At 38.0% G+C, this 19,736-nt stretch overlaps 1 protein-coding gene across 1 annotated transcript in view; it reads right to left on the reverse strand.

Annotated features, from left to right (window-relative positions):
• Positions 1-545: 545 nt before the first annotated feature.
• LOC113634121 (scavenger receptor cysteine-rich domain-containing group B protein) overlaps positions 546-19,736 on the reverse strand; it is a 22,812-nt gene continuing 3,621 nt past the window's right edge. The window contains exons 2-12 of the mRNA XM_047809086.1: positions 10,830-10,977; positions 9,037-9,066; positions 8,031-8,066; positions 6,454-6,756; positions 6,193-6,264; positions 5,496-5,813; positions 5,285-5,362; positions 5,041-5,109; positions 4,495-4,809; positions 2,649-2,726; positions 546-1,924 (exon numbers count right to left, since the gene is read on the reverse strand). Of these exons, the coding sequence (XP_047665042.1) occupies positions 1,608-1,924; positions 2,649-2,726; positions 4,495-4,809; positions 5,041-5,109; positions 5,285-5,362; positions 5,496-5,813; positions 6,193-6,264; positions 6,454-6,756; positions 8,031-8,066; positions 9,037-9,066; positions 10,830-10,977 (1,764 nt within the window). The 3' untranslated portion in view covers positions 546-1,607. The remainder of the gene's footprint in view (positions 1,925-2,648; positions 2,727-4,494; positions 4,810-5,040; positions 5,110-5,284; positions 5,363-5,495; positions 5,814-6,192; positions 6,265-6,453; positions 6,757-8,030; positions 8,067-9,036; positions 9,067-10,829; positions 10,978-19,736) is intronic.

Consider the following 19,736-nt stretch of genomic DNA (forward strand, 5'->3'; position numbering starts at 1 on the left):
TTTTCAGCAGCCTAATGCTTAGCGAGACAAGTGCCTGTGCCAAGAATCGAACTCAGGCCACTCTTGGTTTTGTTATCCTTGCAAGTAGCTATGCATTACAATACAATACAACCCACTAATTGAGTCACCAAATCTTTAGTCTAACCAAAACCTTCCTTTATTCACTTATCTCCCTTTTCCATATTTGTTACAATGCCAGTTTTGGATTGAGTATTGCCCAATAATGATCCAATACTACAATTCTCTTAGCAACCAAGCCGATTCGCTTCACCTTTGTTCATGCAATGTCATAAATTTTGGATATACTGTATACATCATTTTATTTTAGAGAATATGTCAAATTCAATATAATCCAGAATTTTACTCTTATATGCCACCAAGACCAATAATCATGTCCATAATCAGGACCTCTTTATAAGCTGACAAAACCATTCTTGCCATGAATTTAACTGAAAGGTAAAAGGAATGGAAACGTGCATACAAAGTTAGTATTGAAAATTTGAGAAAACTTTTAATATCTTTAAGCACCAAGTTTGTCGAATAAACATCTAAAAGTCTTACTAAAGGTTTTATCAAAAAGTATTTTTGATATGTCTTACTCAAGAAGCACTGTTCACTTGAAAAAGAGCAGACAAGACAAGGGGTCAAATGTTAAATCCAGGAACCATCACATCCTGCAACGAAAGTGGTCACTTCTAAAAACAAAGAAAAAAGCCCACAAATGCTTTAAAGAATAATTTATGCTTTCAGAACAAGTCTTAAGACATTTGCACACTGAAATGTTTATTTTAAACATTCGCACAAAATGTTCATCCTGTCCCACAAAAATATCAAAATCTGTCGATATAAACTACTCTGGCAGTTTTGAGTGGTGTTAGTGAAGGTAAAGAACGGTCATGTGAAAACTAAAGCTCTCAGTTTGCGATATTTTTCCATCATGTTTAACTAATGCAGTTAACAATCTTTAAACCTGAGAATATCGTTTTGTTAATCTAAATATTCTAGCTAGAGTATGTATAGACATATATTTTTACGGGGAATCTTTTTTAGATGACCTTTGGTGTTTTATTTCTAGCTTTATATTTAATAGAATAAAAAAAAAACTTTCCAGTTACCCATTTATTGGTATTTTAAGTATATTAGACTTTAGCCAAAACTTATATGTGAATAATGAAAGTCCCAGCAGCTCCACAATGCAATGGCAAGCATGACTAGCAAAACATACTCGCATAATATATATCTTAATATGGTATCTAGGAAAAAAATTGGGGGATAAAGGTTTTTCACCATGTATCAATCGCTTTTACATAACAAATGTTGAAAAACTAATCTTGGTGTCATATTTATACATACAGTTTCTATGTATTTGTTATTCATACATTCATAAAGTGCATAAATAAAATAAAAATCGACCAATTTCTGTATATAAGCATAAGTTGTCATTTCTTTTTGTTTCAGATCATCCAGGAGCCTTTTATATCTTCAGCATATCACTGTGAGTGGATATTTACAAAATGTACATGTCCTGTTGTCTTCATACTCAATTCCTGCTGCTCTATAGACCTCAGGTAGAGTGGAAGGGGAGTGGCTTCTGTGGATGGGCGGAGTCATGTGAGCGAGCATGTCACACCAGCATCCTCTGAGTGGTCACAGTTGTGCACATCCCATGGTATGTGAGAGCATTCCTGGAGTGACAGCTCCGCTCCTGTGCACTTCACATTGTCCAGGAGAATGGTGCCAAGACCCGCTCCATAGAAGGACTCCACCCGTGCAGCTATAGCATCACCACAACCCAGCAGCCTGCACACAACCTGGGCATCAGGGAGATCCCAGGCATCATCACACACTGTGCCCCATGCACCACGGTGATACAGCTCTACTCTGCCCTCACATCGGTGCGGACCACCTGATAGCCTCATCGCACCTACAAAGAAGGAGAGAGCGAGAGAGAGAGAGAGAGAGAGAGAGAGAGAGAGAGAGAGAGAGAGAGAGAGAGAGAGAGAGAGAGAGAGAGAGAGAGAGAGAGAGAGAGTACATGAAATGCATTTGTCCTAATGCAGAAATGGAAAAATCTGGAAGCAATTAGTGCACTTTAGTACAATATAAAAATTATTACTGGGGGAATATTTTTACTGTAGAAAAGGGGTAAAAACAAACTCTGAGGTACTCTTTAGATTAACCTGAGACACAACAGGATTCATCTAAAGGTCTACATCAAACCATCCAATCACTGAGAGAGAAAAGCATGAGGTAACTCCAAATTGCTTTATACTTTATAGGAGTAAAAAAGAAAGAAAGAAAGAAAGAAAGAAAGAAAGAAAGAAAGAAAGAAAGAAAGAAAGAAAGAAATCCAAAATCAAAAGGCAGTAGAACAACAAATAAAATGAGTAAAGCAAAATCTAATGAATATGAACAATCTGAGTGAATAAGTAGGAGTAAAGATATTTGCAATATGGATAAATGTTAAAAAAAATATACTGGTTATAGAATTATAATTATAACTATAACTATAACTATTCAGATTTAAACCCTTCACTCTTTCTGACACAACTTTCCTACATACTACACACTAAATAATCCGTTACCGAATATAGTTACTGAATGAGTTACTGACTGCCCTGATGTACATAATGTGTTTCGATCCTTACCCTCCACTGGTGGGGGACTGGTTATGATCCTATCAGTCACTCCAAAGCTTCTCGATGTTCCCGCCCAGCCTGGGGAAGCTGAACAGAAAAAAAAGGAAAGAAAAGCTTATGCAACCAGCTTGCATGCTTTGAGTTTGGTCTGGTCTGAGTGCATGTTCAGAGTGGATTCACTTAGTGAAATCTGATTTTCCATCTCTAAAACCGAGACAACATTACTGTACATTAGCGGGTGTTGTTGTTAACAAAAGCACCATCAGAGTGACATGAGCAGAAAAAATAAGTGTAGGAAAATATTTTTCATATATTTTATTAAAAATTTATATTTCTGTTGTAACACCGGTCCCCTGATTCAGAGAGTTCAAATGTAAAATTTAAATAGGGACCAAGTCTCTGAGCTAGATGACACCAGTAACTTGCTTCAATAATCTCCTAGTATAAAAATAATCTCATGGATAACTAAAATATATATATTTATATGTGTATCTCATCACTTATAATCTCAGGCTTAATATAAACCTGTAAAAGTTCAGAGTTTCATTTTTCCATCTACTCCTACATGGGCCATTGACAATAACCTAAAACCTTATTCTGTTGCATTCATAGGCATCATATGCATTTTTTTCTTTCTTGTCTATATTCAGCTTGGTTGACTGTGTGAATGTGTATATTAGGCACATGCTTGGATATATTTTTGGGTTTTGCAGCTGCACGTGACTAAACCGACTGGAGATTCTTCTGCTGTGGGCCTCAGCTGATGCTGATGTTCCATGACTGTCTCTGTATTCTGCAGGCTTTGGGACACTACTTCATTAGTCATGGATTGTGTGTTCCTGACACTGTCTTGGGTTATAGTATTAAAGCGTCTGTGTATACGGACAGTGTATTTCGCTTGTTGGCATCTGTTTGCAAAAAAGTGTAGCTGTGGGTTAGGGTTGAAAATAGGTATAGGGATGTTCATGTTTTCAAAACACGAAAAGAGAAAGAGTGGAAGGGATAAAACATGAAATTAGCATTTGTGCATTTGTGTGTGTGTTTTTCGGATAATTTTCACATCAAACAGAATGGAGAAAAAAATGTGATCCCAGTGACTATGACCATATCATGGATGTTTGTGCCAGACAGTCCAGACTGAATAATTCAGAAACTGCTGATCTCCTCTGATTGGCACACTTCAACAGTCTCCGTACTTTACACAAAATGATGTGAAAACAAAACAAAAAATTGGCAGCAGCTCTGCAAGCTGAAGCATCTTGTTGATGACAGAATGGACAGACTGTTTTGACTGTTTTGTTAGCTCATAAAGCCACTTTTTCCAACTATAATAAGCAGAAAAACATCTCAGAATGCACTGAGATTTGCGGAGGATGGACTCTGGCAACAGAGAGCCAATCGGGTTCCACTCCTGTCAGCCAAGAACAGGAATCTGTGGCTACACTAGGCTGAAACTCGATATTTAAAAGATGGTAGCTCAGAAGTTAAGGTGTCAGATTACTGATCAGAAGCTTGAGTTCAAATCCCAAGACCATAATACGACCACTGCTGGGCCCCTGAGAAAGTCCCTTAACGCTTAACTGCTGGATAAGGGCATTTGCTAAAATAACATAAATATAAATATCTCCCAAAAAGCTGTAAATGAGGATGGAGGTGATGTTTTTCTTCTGTCGTTCACCTGTCCAATTTTGGTTGAGCCTGTGCCCAGTGTAGCCTCAATTACTCAATATCATTTATGTTTAAATTGAAGTATAAATTTTTAAATTATACATGGTCATTGTTGCTTTTCACATTTCAAATGTAGCATCTTTGTATTTAATGTCTGGACTGCACCTATATTTAGTTTCTCACTTACTAAAGCAAATGACTCCAGCATCTTCATGATGTCCACAGTTATGTTGTCCCCAGCCCAAGTTGAAGCAGTCAGTAAGCAGCCTCTCATCACCATCACAGTCTACGTTGTCAAGCAGAATGGGACCAGAGCCATAGCCGAAGTAAGCCAGCGGGATGGCCGCCATGGCCGGGCCACACCCCAGCTGCCTGCACACCACCTGAGCGTTCTCCATATCCCACTCATCATCACACACTGTACCCCAGGTGTTTTGGTATAAAACCTCCACACGGCCCTGACAGCTGCTGTTCCCATTCACCACACGGACAGTGGGCTGCTCTGGATGGAGGAGTGGAGAAATGTCAAGTGAACATTCTGTCTGTTTCTTTTACTATAGTATGTCATCTGTATAGTAGTGTGTATATATAGACAGAAGTGAAATCTCGTTAAATAATGAAACAATGTTGAGTCATCCTTGACGGCCATTTTGATCAGGCTGGGCCACCGCTTCTCTGTAACATTAAAATTAAATGTTGAGGACTCTGATAATGTGACAGTGCAATTTGTTACCTTTTGTGGTAAAGGATGTGGTTGGATTAGTTAGTGTTGTCTTTGTAACTGGAATAGTCATTCCTGTCCCTGAAGAAAGCAAATAAAAAAAAAACATATCCCAAAGATAGAAAGCAAAAAACATACACTATACACTATGAAATGGGTTATTTAAATGAATCCACTAAAATCAACTCTGCTGGATTTACATAGACCCGACTGTATTTGTGAGCATGTAAAGATAATACATTAATGCTATTTATACCTGCTGGGATGTCAGTATGTAAGAATGCATTGTGTTTGGTCTCTGTGTTCACAGGAGGGGCAGTAGTGGTGGTCAGTCCTGCAGAGAGAGAGAGAGAGAGAGAGAGAGAGAGAGAGAGAGAGAGAGAGAGAGAGAGAGAGAGGCAAATTCTGAACTCACACTTTCCACAATCATCCAACAGTCACATTTGGTTACTCATACTTGAACTTACTTGTACAGATGACTCCAGCGTCCTCGTGATGACCACAGTTATGTATCCCCCAACCAAGGCTGTAGCATGCGGCCAGTTGACTCTCTGTACCACTGCAGTGTACGTTGTCAAGCAGGATGAGACCTTTGCCATAGCCAAAGTAAGCATTGGTAGTGTAGGTGACAACAGGACCACATCCAATCTGCTGGCAAACCACAGCCGCATCTCGTAAACCCCAGTCATCGTCACACACGGTTCCCCAGCTGCCCCGGTAGTAGATTTCCACCCGGCCCTGACATCGGTCCAAGCCGCCCACCAAACGGATTGACCCGTCCAATGCTGTCAGAAGGAATATATGTATTCTGAGTGTTCTGATTGTGAAAAGGGGTTTGTTAGCCAATGGTTTATTCCTAAACTTGTCCAATAGAAGTAAATCAAGACAATGTGTAAATATATTGTATAATATGATGATCATTCCGATGACTGGTCAAATGGCTTCAATACCTAGCCCTTGATTAGACAATGGACACTCTGAATATGCATAATAATCATTTTTTTAATACAGTAGTAGCAACCTGGCCATATATAAATGGAAGCTTTTTCCATTTTATTTTTTTATACGAATATTGAAATGTTGAATAGTGTATATGACTAAGCAGTGCCACCAAAAGAAAATGTCATCACAGCATAAAGGATTTTTAAACTATCAATGGCTTACATAAACCAGAGTTCCTGCGAGCTAGAGCGCTGGGCTCCTCAGACAGTCCCTGAGGTCCTAACACAGTGTTACCTGCAGAGATAGATAGATAGATAGATAGATAGATAGATAGATAGATAGATAGATAGATAGATAGATAGATAGATAGATAGATAGATAGATAGATAGATAGATAGATGTTCACTCAATAGACTGCATTTTTGTTATTTTTTTCAAACTAAAAAATAGTAAAAAGTAACATTTCTATTTGTTCGGCTTTACCTTTGCAGGTCACAGCCACATCCTCATAATGGTAGCAGTTGTGGATACCCCAGCCTTGATTGCCACACTGGCTCAGGTCTGTCTCTCCCCCATTGCAGTCAACATTGTCAAGCAGGATTGGCCCAGAGCCCTGTCCAAAGCGGGAGCTTGTGCCCACTGCTACAGCCAGACCGCACTCCAGCTGTCGGCAAACCACATTGGCATCCACCATGTCCCAGTCATCATCACACACCGTGCCCCATGTACCATTGTACTGAACCTCAACACGGCCCTCACAGCGGCTCCTGCCGTTCACCAGCCGCACTGAAGTACAAGGAGGACAGGAAAATAAAGCAGTGAGCAGTAAAAATGTATGCTGAAATATTTTTTATTAAAAACAACAAGCTAACATGGAGATTTGAGGAGGAGAAGTGTTTTTACAGATGTCAGGTTTCTGTTGTAATTTAGCTTAGGTCAAGTCCTATGTTTGTCTCTCATGTAACTACATACCTGTGTTTTGTTAAATGCTGTATTAACCAATTGTTGTTAAGATAACAAAAAATTATATACTGTCAATTTTTAAATCAATAAATTAAAACCACATATTGTATTAGGTTATAACTTCAGCTACTATCTGCTTTGACCTTCTAGTAGTTAATCCACTCTGACCTACTAACCCGATAGAGTTTTGGTAAACTGCACAACCTGCCCATCCATCCATCCATCCATTAATCCATCCATCCATTTATCCTACTGGGTCACAGGGAACCTAGAGTCTATATCAGGAGACTCAGGTCACCATGGAGGGTACACCCTGGACAGGATGGCAGTCTATCACTGGGCACAATCACACACAGACAAACACACACCCATTCACACACTATGGACAATTTGGAAATGCCAATCAGCCTACAACGCATGTCTTTGGACTAGGGGAGGAAACCAGAGAACCTGGAGGAAACTGCCAAAGGTCAGTGAGTATATGCAATCTCCATACACACATGTTGGTGGCTTCAGCTTGCTCATCAATCAAATAATCTTGGTTGTGTCTTCTATTAGTGTATGTCTGACCTCCATATGCTATGCTGTAGTGAATGCTCTAGTGCCTTCCTGTCTGCTCCTAATAACACAAGAGGGAATAAGAGGGGAGCTATGTGCATCTGATGATAGCTTATCACAAGAATGCTTCTAATCCTCATTGATTTAAGGCATAAAATAAGGCTAAAGATGAAATATGACTCCCAGAAATGAATAAGATAGGAGAGAAAGAGAGAGAGAGAGAGAGAGAGAGAGAGAGAGAGAGAGAGAGAGAGAGAGAGAGAGAGAGAGAGAGAGAGAGGTGGCACAGTGATGGAAAAGGGGATTATGTAAATTGAGAACAAGAGGAAGTGACCTGTTTTTTTTTTTTGCCTTGGATCTTTATGTGATCCTTCCTCCCAATCTTTCTCTGCCTTCCTTTGATTTTGAGTGTGTGTGTGTTTGTGTGTGTGTGTGTGTGTGTGTGTGTGGTGGGGATCTAATAGAGTTTTAATAGTTTAATAATTCTTTGCCTGAAGTGCATTAGAGAAGAGGAAATTAAGGTGCGAGAATAGGCTCACATAGGTTCTGCATGTAGTCTGTCCTGTTGTTATTGCCTGAGAGAGAGAGAGGGGGAGAGAGAGAGAGAGAGAGAGAGAGAGAGAGAGAGAGAGAGAGAGAGAGAGAGAGAGAGAGAGAGAGAGAGAGAGAGATTTTAGTCAAATTATTTGTTGAAAGGAGGTTCTTGGCCCTCCATAGTTACAGTTCACTATCTACTATATCTATTTTCCTGTAATTTTAGACCCAATGAAACAGGAAGCCAATTTAGCTCAGTCTGTTTTAGTAGCTAGACACAGTACAGGGGTAGACATATACATTATTCATAGCAACGCACACCATGACATCACCAACGTATGATTATATAAAAATATATACGTCTGTGAAGCGCAATAACTTGTAATTATCGTTCTGTTATAAGCCACTTAAACTCTTTAAATAGTTTCATTCAAAAATCCAATTAAAGTATCGATAACATCTAAAGCTAACTACGGGTTAAATAAAACTAAGAATAGAGCTGTGTATAAGATATGAACTTATTTTACATTTTTGGACAGTGTGGTTGTAAAACTTGTGGTATTTGGTACATGATTACCTGCTGTGGAAATTATTTGATTATATTTGGATTATATTCTTACAATATTCTGTGCCACAGCCATAAGGATCTCTGGCTTTGACTCATCTCCCTATGTGACTCATTTCAATTAACACCGGTTGGCTATATTTAAGATCTTGTTTTCATGCTGTCGTTCAAGGACGAGACATTCACGTCTGGCCTAACAGACGCTCTCTCCTTGGTGTTTAATTTCTGTGCCATACAAAAGCACCATCAGAAATCTTCCTTAGGCCATTTAGGTCAGTGTGTTGGTCAGTGCTACTTTTACTAATAAAAATGAAATCCTTGATTAAACCTAGGGTACTATGAATAAGAATCGCTTACTTTATTGAAATGTCTAATATAGTACAACTATGCAATATGAGTTAAGTCTTGTAATGTGAGTCGAATAGTAATAAGATAGAATTACTTACTTAAAACTGACCGTCTGGTCACTTTGTGATCTGCAGGAGAAAAAATGCACAGCAAACTGAGCCATATCAGTCAAAGCCAGTAAACTCAGTGTAGAAACTCAAATATACTTTCAAGGGACAATATTTGAATCACACACACACACACACACACACACACACACACACACACACACACACACACACACACACACACACACACACACACACACACACACACACACGCAGTGTTGTATAAAGTACTAGAAAGCAATACTTGAGTAAAAGTACAAGTATCGTACTAGAAAAAGACTTTGGTAGAAGTGAAAGTCACCTTTTAGAATATTACTCAAGTAAAAGTCTTAAAGTATCTGATATTTACTGTACTTAAGTATCAAAAGTCATTTTCTGCTATTTAATGTACTTACGTATTTGAAGTAAAAGTAAAAAGTAAAATTTAAGTGATTTTCGGTAGGCATAAGAGCAGGGGCGGTTCTAGGGTTTCATCTTTAGGGGTTTTAGCCCTCAGAGAATTTAAAACAAGAAGAGTTTTATATTATATATTATATGACTACATAGTAAGCCAAAAGTTATGGTATTATTAAATGGCAAAAGTGGACACCAAAATTTTATGCATGATGTAATGATGCCAACTTGAATCAAATCAGTTCATGTATGTGTGCATTCTCTATGAATGCAGTCATTAATAAACAAATATTCACAAGACAAAATCCAAATCAATAAATGTTAGTATTGAATGGATTGTTTGCATTAATATTTTGTTTGTGCTACAGCTCTGGTAAGAAGAATAGTGAAATTTCACTGCTTTTGGTTGCCGTATTTGCGGCTTTCCGCCGATTAACGTTATAGATATAAACGCCTCCAGCTCTGACTGCGCGTGCACGCTGCGCGTACCTGTGCTTCTCCGTAGAGCGTGCGGAGCGCGTAATACAATCTAGGAGCAGTGACAAACCTCCCTTATTGCAGTCACACACATTTCTTCTGATTTTATTATTTAGTAGTAACGAGTAACGAAGATGCTTAGTGGAAATATAACGGAGTAAAAGTATACATTTTATCTAGAAAATGTAGTATAGTAAAAGTGAAAGTTGACATAAATTTAAGTAGCGAAGTAAAGTACAGATACGTGAAATTTCTACCCCGTTACATTACAACACTGCACACACGCACACACACACACACACACACACACTCACATACACACACACACACACACACACACACACACACACACACACACACACACACACACACACACACACACACACACACACACACACACACCAACATTAATTAACAAGTCTAGAGAGATCCATTTTGCTTCTGCATGCATCTAGCACCTTTCTTTGAGTTTCAACTCATTTTAAGATATTGATGATGATCTATATATTTATCTACAGGTACATTTACAGTACCTTCCAGAGAGACATACTCTGGAGTAGAGAACAACAATAATACTAAAGATCCAGATGACTAAAGGTTTAAGCTCTTCAGGGTTCACTGTTGAAGATCTGTAAAGGATATTGAGGATATTGCCAACATTCAGGAAGCTCCAGCTTCAGTCTTCAGCTTGCTTCAGGTGGGCTTAATACTAAGCACACAACTGTTTGTCTGCCTTTTTCTTTTTAATGACATAATTGTAGTGAATTGATCTGTCCCTTCTCAGTTCTGTTTTGATAAGGATAACACACACACACACACACACACACACACACACACACACACACACACACACACACACACACACACACACACACACACACACACACACACACACACACATCCTGTGTATTCACCGAGTGGTAGGCGCATGTTAAAGGCCAGCAGGAGCAGTGACGCCAGGAAAGAGATGAGGACACACGTGGATGCTTTCCAGTGCCTGCACACACTATTGAGCACACCCTGGTCTCGCATGGCAGTTTGAGGAAGGAGCCACCAAGATACCTGTATATATACATATAGACACACAAACACACATTCACACACACGTTGGTAGTCAGATTGGTAGTCACACAGATGTCAAAAGACATTAGTGAGTCTACAGTGTCTGGAATATTACTTGTCTTCAGCTCTGCTTTCTCTGCTCTGATTGGACAGCGCTTATGTCCATAGTATTCTGCTTCTTGACGTAAATAGCAAATTTACTTGTTTTTAGGCTGTTTAACCAAAACAATATTGCAAATCCATAAACGCATTCACCGTCATGCAAAACTCTGCACAGTTAGTAAGCCGAGCTCCGGATCAAACCCAGGACCCTGTAACTGTGAGGTGGCAAAACTACAAACTGCACCAGCATGTTGCTGTCTTATATTTATGCTAATTAAAAGAAAATGACACACCAGAGTGAAGTTGAGTGTGTTTACTTTGTAATGAATAACTAGATGAACGATAAAATAATGGATGAAAGAATTTTCAAAGATTGATTAGATGCTGAGAGATTAATGCTGAGAGAGGTTCTGTTAGACCATGTCAACAGAAAGAGGGAAAAAATTGAGAATGTTTTTGTTTGAATAAGTATTCATATCTCCAAATCTAGGGTTAGTAGGGTTTATTAGTTTTCAGGCTGAAAATTCATGCACTTATAGAAAACAGTGTGCACTTATGTTTATTGTATACTTATGCAAAATGCTAAAAATTTTACAATAAAGCATGCATTTCTCAAAGCAACTTGACACTGACATCCTGTAACACTGATGTCTATCAGTCATGCTAAAGATCAGTTCATGTGACCTTTTTTTCCTATTATTTTCCATTTTGTTTTTCCCAAATCCCTCCTGACCTTCCAATGGAATGTGAGCAAGTGGCAGGCTGGGGCACAGGATCCCAGGATGAGTAGAGAATTTGATATTGGGCCCAAGCAGATAGTGGACATTCCGGGGCCGATGGCACAAAAAGCTGTTTCTGCTGCTTGTTTCTGGGACCTAAGGGCTGTTTCCTGCGAATCTTTCACTGGGGCTCTCCAGAATGCTTAGGCAGCTGATGACACCAGCCGGGCGCCTCTCGTCTCCCTCTGTCCAGTGACGGAGGTAATCAGAGGGGAATAATACAAGGGCGGGGGTGTGGTGGCTCAAAGAATCCAGAAAAGGCTACACAAAAGACTGTGAGACCTCAGATACATGCTCACTGGAACTTTAAGATATTTGTTAATTTATTGATTTGTTTTTATGCTTTTGTTTCATAGTTATTTTACCGGACCACTAGTGAGGTGTCGGTCAAAGGTACTTTGCTCAAATCATCCACAAAATTTAAAAAAAAGAAGAAAGAAAGAAAGAAAGAAAGAAAGAAAGAAAGAAAGAAAGAAAAGAAAGAAAAGAAATAAAGGTGGTAAAAAAATCACCATTGATAACATGCTACATTTAAAGAAATTGGTCACACGGTGGCAACAGATTGCTCCAGAGTTAACACTTTGTAATTGAGCCTGGTTTACTGTCTCTGTGGGGTTCTGCCTGCTCTGCATTGGGTTTCCCGGGGTTATCTGGTTTCCTTCCACCTCGCAAAAATGGTAAATTGGCATCCCTAAATTTGTGAATGGACAGGCATCGTCTCCAGAGTGTATTCCTGCCTCATGCCCACTGTTCCTGGAATAGGCTCCAGATTCACCACTACTGAGATGTGGACAAAGTGGCCAAAAAAGTGAAATAAACAAGTAAAAGGAATTTGTGCTGCAGCAAGTTGAAGAATTCCAAGACCAACAATCCACTAAAATAATAAAAACACTACTAGACTTGTAAATTAAAAACAACTTATTCTAGTAATTCTTTGTAGAGGGTTTTAGGAAGTTTTGGAGGCCTTTAAGATCACAAGACTCACGCAAGACTCACAAACACACACAAACACACACACACACTCACAAACACACATACAAACACACAAACACACACACTCTCACACACACACACACACACACACACACACACACACACACACACACACACACACACACACACACACACACACACACACACACACACACACACACACACACACACACACACACACACACACACACACACACACACACACACACACACACACACACACACACACACACACACACCGCTCTGTGTGGCTGTCTTTCTCACTCAGCTCTCAGTTCTCCCTCTTTTAACAGAGAACAGTCATTAATACAATTCGGCAGGGGTGTGTGATCCTTACCACTCACTTCAATTGGCTCCGCCCTCCAATCACAGCGCTAGCCCTCCAATCCCAGCAATAGACCACGCCCCCTCTTCCACATTCTTCTTAACCATTTCACCAAAGCTCCTTCTTAGCCAAATTTGAACATACAACATTCAAGTCATCACCTGAACTGGAGAAACTAAGCATGACATGCTATATACACACTGTATATTTAATTATGGACAACAATGGATCCAATTGAATTATCTATTAGCAACCTGAAAACCCTTGCACTCATAGGCAAGTGTGTTGACACATGTTTATTGTATACTTGCCCAAAAATACTGCAATTATATCTATAAAGCAATTGACATTGACATCCTCCTATCCTGCTGTTACACAATTCTTATATGTCTTTCTATTCACAAAGCGGAGCCTGACCAATTCCCTGGCTTCATGTTCTTCTTAGCCAGTTCACCAAAGCTCGTCCTTATCTACATTTGTTTTCCTGTGATTCGAACTCTCAGTGTTCAAGTCATTACCTTTAGCTACTGAGTGACCAGCTCATAAAGCTGATCTAGGTGATTAGCTGAAGAACTTAATCGGATGCATTCAATACTTTCAACGGAAATGCAAAATCCTAATGACTCCAAAATCAGAAACAGCAAATGATAGTGTACTTTTAGCTTAATGCATCTTTCATCAAAACCCCTCTCCCTTTCCTACTTCCTCCTGGTAAATCTCACTTCTCTGCAATGCTGCTTGGCTGTGGACATTTTAAGCTGCTTGTAAAATCCAGTCATATGGCCTCTTTTCCCTGCAATTAGGGCCTGCTGATTTTTTAACACTGCCATGCACTAATTATCCCCATGTTTAAACGTTGCTCTCACAGAGCACTCTAAGCCAGAGGACAAACACTCTAGTTATAAAGCATGAAAAATAATCTAGTCTCCAGTGTTATGTTTTTCAATACGCCATTCATGGATTCGCAGGGGAATAATGTTGCCTTTTGTGTCGCTCATGCTTCCCCTCCCTTTCCTTTCCTCTTCTTACTAGCTCTGAGCTGAAAGATCTCAGGTGCACAAAAATTGGTCATTAAAACTGGTCACAAATAAAAAAGATATATTTTCTTTTTACTAAAAAAGAGAAAGTCTTTGTCTGCCCCTTGTTCTTGCTCTCTGTTTTTCTGCACGTCGAGATTTCGGAATTTTGTTGGAATTTATCATTTGTTATAAATAATTTTTAATACATTAATACATTAATAATAAGAGTTGACTTACTATCAATTAAACCAAGACAACAAATAGGAAGTCTTATATATTTAAAAAGTGTAGAAAAACAAAGGATGATGCAAAAAAAAAGTCAAGAAATAAAAGTTTTGAAAACACAAAACTTTCCATTATTAGCTAATTTAAGCTTCAGAAATCACACAGCGGTTTGCTGAATGTCCATTTGTGATGAATCTAAAGAGCTGATTCCAGCTTTCTGACAAACACACAAAAAATATGTATGACAAGATCGTTAAGATGAGAAACATACCTTAGAAAATTGCAGGCTTTTTCTTGCCCTCACAAGACAAATAATATAATCCCCACAAGTTTTATCACCAAAAAACTTTTGGTAGATTTTGTCCTGCGATTTCAGATAGCTGGTAACTCACGGGACAGTTTTCCACCAGTTGGAGTTACACATAGGAACCTCTTGCAAGAAAAGGAGGGGGAAAAATCAGTGTCCAGCTGCAGAGATACAGGGTCTTTCATCTCCGAGGATATACGTATTTGACTTTTCTCCTGCGGTTTATATAAGGCCTAAACAAGGCATCAATATTATTTACTAATGCATGCCTGGACACCTGGTCTCTACCACTGTCAGTGCAAAGAATGAAGAGGAGCAAGGAAAGGACAAAAAGAAGAAAGAGGGACAGCTGAAAGCCAGCCCTTCACTGGTACCAGAGCATCTCTAGTTTCATGCTCGGCTCTCGGAAAGTGCTGGTCTATTTATGTGTACAATGATAATGGCTAATGTGTGTGCAAATGTGTGAATGCAAAAAAAAAAATAGATGAATGTGGAACTTTGTGTCATTTGATATGGTATTGTTAGTGCGGCTTAACGTACTGTATATACGGATGTAGTTTTTATACACTTGTGCTGTCAGAAAACGGATACTAAACTTTCACCGGGTTGAAAGCCATAAAGACGTATCTTTTGTAGCCTAAATGGAGCTTTCATCTTGAAACGTCAATGTAGTAACTAGCTTAAGTTCAGTTTAATTTTGAGTTTTCAGTTCATTTTAACGGCAGTGGTCTTAGAATATAACTATGTACCATAAATATGTTTTAAACAAGTTATAAAGGTCCACTACGTATATATTGTACTTTCCGGAGTGTCATTACAGTACATTTTTGTCTGAGAGTGTAGAAAGTTTTAAAGCTAAGTTCTGTAAACATCAGTCAGTCCCTCCAGGGTTTTGTGATTTTTTTTTTGTTGCAGAAATTAATACAATATCAAGCAAACTCTGTGATATACAAAGGTGCTCACAGACAGCTAAAAGTCTTTACATAAGTGTCTTAATTGGTAGAAGTTTAAAAGAAGAATCCTATGCTTGCATTTTCACCAATTTAAGTAGCTGTCAGAGAAAAAGCATAAACATCTCTGCAAGAAACAGTGCAAATTAAAAAAAAAAAGCTTCAGAAAAATTAATTATTTTTGGCCACAACAATCATCAAAAACTACAATTCTTAAAGAATTAGCATCTTATACTGTAGAGACATTGGCACAATGGTAGCCCACTAAAGAGTTTTTGTATCATACAAAATAATGTTTGTTCAGCTTCCAGAATTATTATTTCTCTCTCCATTCTATTTCTCTCTTAACAAGAAACTTTCTCTGTGTCAGCTTTAATATTAATTTTATGTTAATACCGAGTTAAGAAGGTTTTATCATCATTTCAACCATATACTGTATAGCTGAAACAGTACATAGTGAAATGAGACAGCATTTCTCTGGGACTACATAGTGCTACATAGAACAGCACAGAGCTACATAGAACAACACAGAGCTAAGGACTTAAGTAAGTTAGTCCTAGCCACATAAAGTGCATCTGCCGTACTGCATGGTTTGTTCACTGTTTCTAGAAACCCCTTATAAACGATGTTAGCTCTTACAGTTTTAATTACAACCTGGGTACTGCATTTGGCAATCAAAACTAGAAAAAAATTTTTAACTACAGTACAATATAAAAATTATTTTTTTAAATAAATATACATGCATGCGAAGTGTACAGTATTCATTTTAGCTAGTGCCATCTTATATAAGAACATTTAAAAGTTCACAGACACAAGCAACAATGGTAGCATCCTCCAAACACCCATGAGAGACAAACTGCAAAGACTTTTAGGACACATTGTCCCCAAAAAGCCTCATTTTCCTGGTTCTCAATGAAGACAAGACAGGTCTCAACTGATGAGAACCATGTTCTTTTCATAATCTTGGATCGGGGTACTGCAATTTGACACAATGAGTTATATATCCCTGGAGATTCATTCCTAAATCAAGATTATCTCTTCTCAGTAATCTGACTCTGGCATAGTTTTCACCTTTACAAGACCAGAATCTTCCTTTTTTCCCTAGAGGCCACTCAGAAACTTGTTCATTTCTTTGTCATCTTAATTTAAGACTACTGCAGTTCTTTCTTGGCTTCACATGCATGCAACACAACACTGAAATATCTAAATGGCTCTCAAAGATGAACTGAAGCCAAAGCAACTTAAGCCAATAAAAATGTTTGTGATGAATAAAACCTAGATCATATAACAAACAACAACAACGGCCCTAGAACAAAGCCTCGTGGAACACCAAATTCCTTTTGTACATAGACCTGAGCAAGAAAAGAGCCATTACCTAATTGAAAAGAGCCCTGCAGTACATAAAAGATAGTCTGTTTAAAATAATATTATGATTTATAGAATTAAAAGTGACAGTAAACTCTGGTAATAAAGTAAACTGGTAAACAAGGAATCAGAGGCCAGTAGATGGTCATGTACGACTTTAACCAATACACATTAAATACCGACAAAAGGTTTTATTTTAGAATCTTAGAGATAAAGGGAAGGTTAGGTAAGACTATGGCTTCACAACGTCAAGGTCAGTTCTCCTAAATTTAACTGTTACTATAACTACTAAAGGAGATTTTTCATAGATTTCCACAAGGCCAAGACATCATCATGACAACTACACAATGCACAATGCACAATTCAGCCAAAGCTCACTTATAGAACACAAGTACAGCTATTATAGAAAGTAATTACTTATATGTCTCAACTGGTAGGAGTTTACAAGATGAATCTTGTGCTTGCAAATAATTACATTTATTTAAGCCATTATTTCTATCTCCAATATATTTCCAAGAAATATTCTCTGTTTCAGCTTTAATATTAATTAAGAGATCTCCTTATGTGATAATATTCGTTAGTTAGTTTCTGGAACATCCATGTGCATGCGACAAACTTTCGTACCTTCCTGTACATTCATCTCAGAAGGATGAATGTGAACCGCAGAAGGATGACTGAAACTCTCTTTTTGTTTCTCTGTCCTGATTTCTCTTTTCTCTTCCATCTCTTTCTCACACTCACTATTCCTTACAGGTTCTAGTTGGCAGAAAGTTACAGTAGTTCCCTAAAAAGGACTGATCACAGAAATGATAGAACAAACAAAAGGAATGAGAAAACCGAATCACATCTAATTGTGCGGTGACACAGAAATTAGGAAGATGATACAAGTGTTTTGACAAAAGAGAAAATATTATTCTAGGCTGAGATTACACATAAATTTAGACACAATTATTGAAAGATGGGATTTGTTAGAAATGTAGGCTGAGGTAGTGGAGAGGACAGGTGAAGTAGGTAAGGACTAGATCAGATCTATAGCCTGGCATTCACCACTATCACTTGGGGTTAGATCTAATTTAGAAAGTCTAATTTACAAAACTATGTTAATTTACAAAATCTATGTTGTCGACGTCAGTGACTCTGTCCTACATTATTGATGTAATAGAAGCCAATCACTCTCTAGCTTCCCCCAATAAGATGTGAGATAATACTAAAAACTTTTGTTGGTTAAAGAAACTCAGGGAAATATGAGCACTAGCATAGATACCCCTTTATACCCATGGGTTTTGTAGAATAATTGCTGGCAAAAGGAGGTCATCAGGAACCAGGATGGAGAAGAGAATGGCATATTGATTACCAGGGCAAATCCTGTTCATATTATGTAACATGTTGTAACAAATGTAACATGTTGCTTGTAATGTATCTCCTGAGAATGTACATGTCCTGCTTTTTTTTTAAAAACTAAATAAGAGATGCTACAACTACTAACTTCTAGCCAAGTGCTCCAGGTACTCCATTATTTATAAATGACAATTACTTTCTTTAAAATACATCTTCATATGGTTCCTGTCTCTGTACCTGGGAACTCAGTTACTGAAATTACATGCAGACTATTCTCATACATCTATAAGAAATTTGTCGAGTGCTGTATAGTCAGAGATAATTAATGAGGTATTTGTGTCATTATCAATAGATTATTAAACTTCCAATTGTCCTTTATTGTGTAAAGCCTCATTTAGCCATCATGGAGATTTTCAGAATAGCAGCAGGATGTCTAGACTCCATTGCAGCTTTTATTAACTAAAGACCACCCAAGCAGCTGTCTCACTGACATGTAAAGTAACCAATCACAGTTGGTTTTGTTCAGCGTCATTCTTAAGGGAGTGAAATTGTAAAAAAAATAAAATAAATCGAGGTTCTAGAAAAACAGACCAGTATGCAACCGTAGACCGACGGTTTAAAAGATTTGTCCAAATTAATGAGTCTATAACGTGAATTTCATGTTCTTCAAAAATGAGACACACACATCTCGTGAGAATGATTTAGAATCCAACCAATCAGATGACGGCTTCAAAACTTTTGAAGTGTTTCCAATTTTGTGTGCCATATGCATTAGATGTTCAGTCAACTGTTGATGGGTGGGACGTCTAAAACTGAGACGTTAATCATCATATCAGGATTGTGAAGTTTTAAACATCCTGCCTCAGCATTTGCATTTTACTTTAATCTGTTTCAGTTAATGCTTTCGTTTTCTCACAACATGTTCACTCCCCTTTCTCATATTCTACTACTACTGATCAAGACGATTAAGGTCAAGACATGATAGAGGCTTTATGTAACATTCTCTCAGAGAGATCAATAAACCAGTCCCTAATGTCCCTGTCTCCTCCATGTCTCTATTATTAGTGGTTATGACTTGATTAATTGGGTTTAGTGGGATCTCCATGACAGTGACAACGTTTTTGTTTGTAAAATCAGCTTTCATTTTTCTAACAGTCCCATTTCACTATGAGAAAGGGCTATTCTAATGATGCACTAGTAATGCTCTTGTGATGAGTTACAGAACAAAAACAGAATTAAAGACAAAAAATTATAATAATAAAAAATTTGGAACTTCAAATACTACACTACTAATAGATGATGTATTTAAACCACCACAAAACAAATAGTGAATAATTAAATAAATAATAAAATAAT

Source organism: Tachysurus fulvidraco, chromosome 26 (assembly GCF_022655615.1).
Source record: "Tachysurus fulvidraco isolate hzauxx_2018 chromosome 26, HZAU_PFXX_2.0, whole genome shotgun sequence".
NCBI classification, from domain to species: Eukaryota; Metazoa; Chordata; class Actinopteri; order Siluriformes; family Bagridae; genus Tachysurus; species Tachysurus fulvidraco.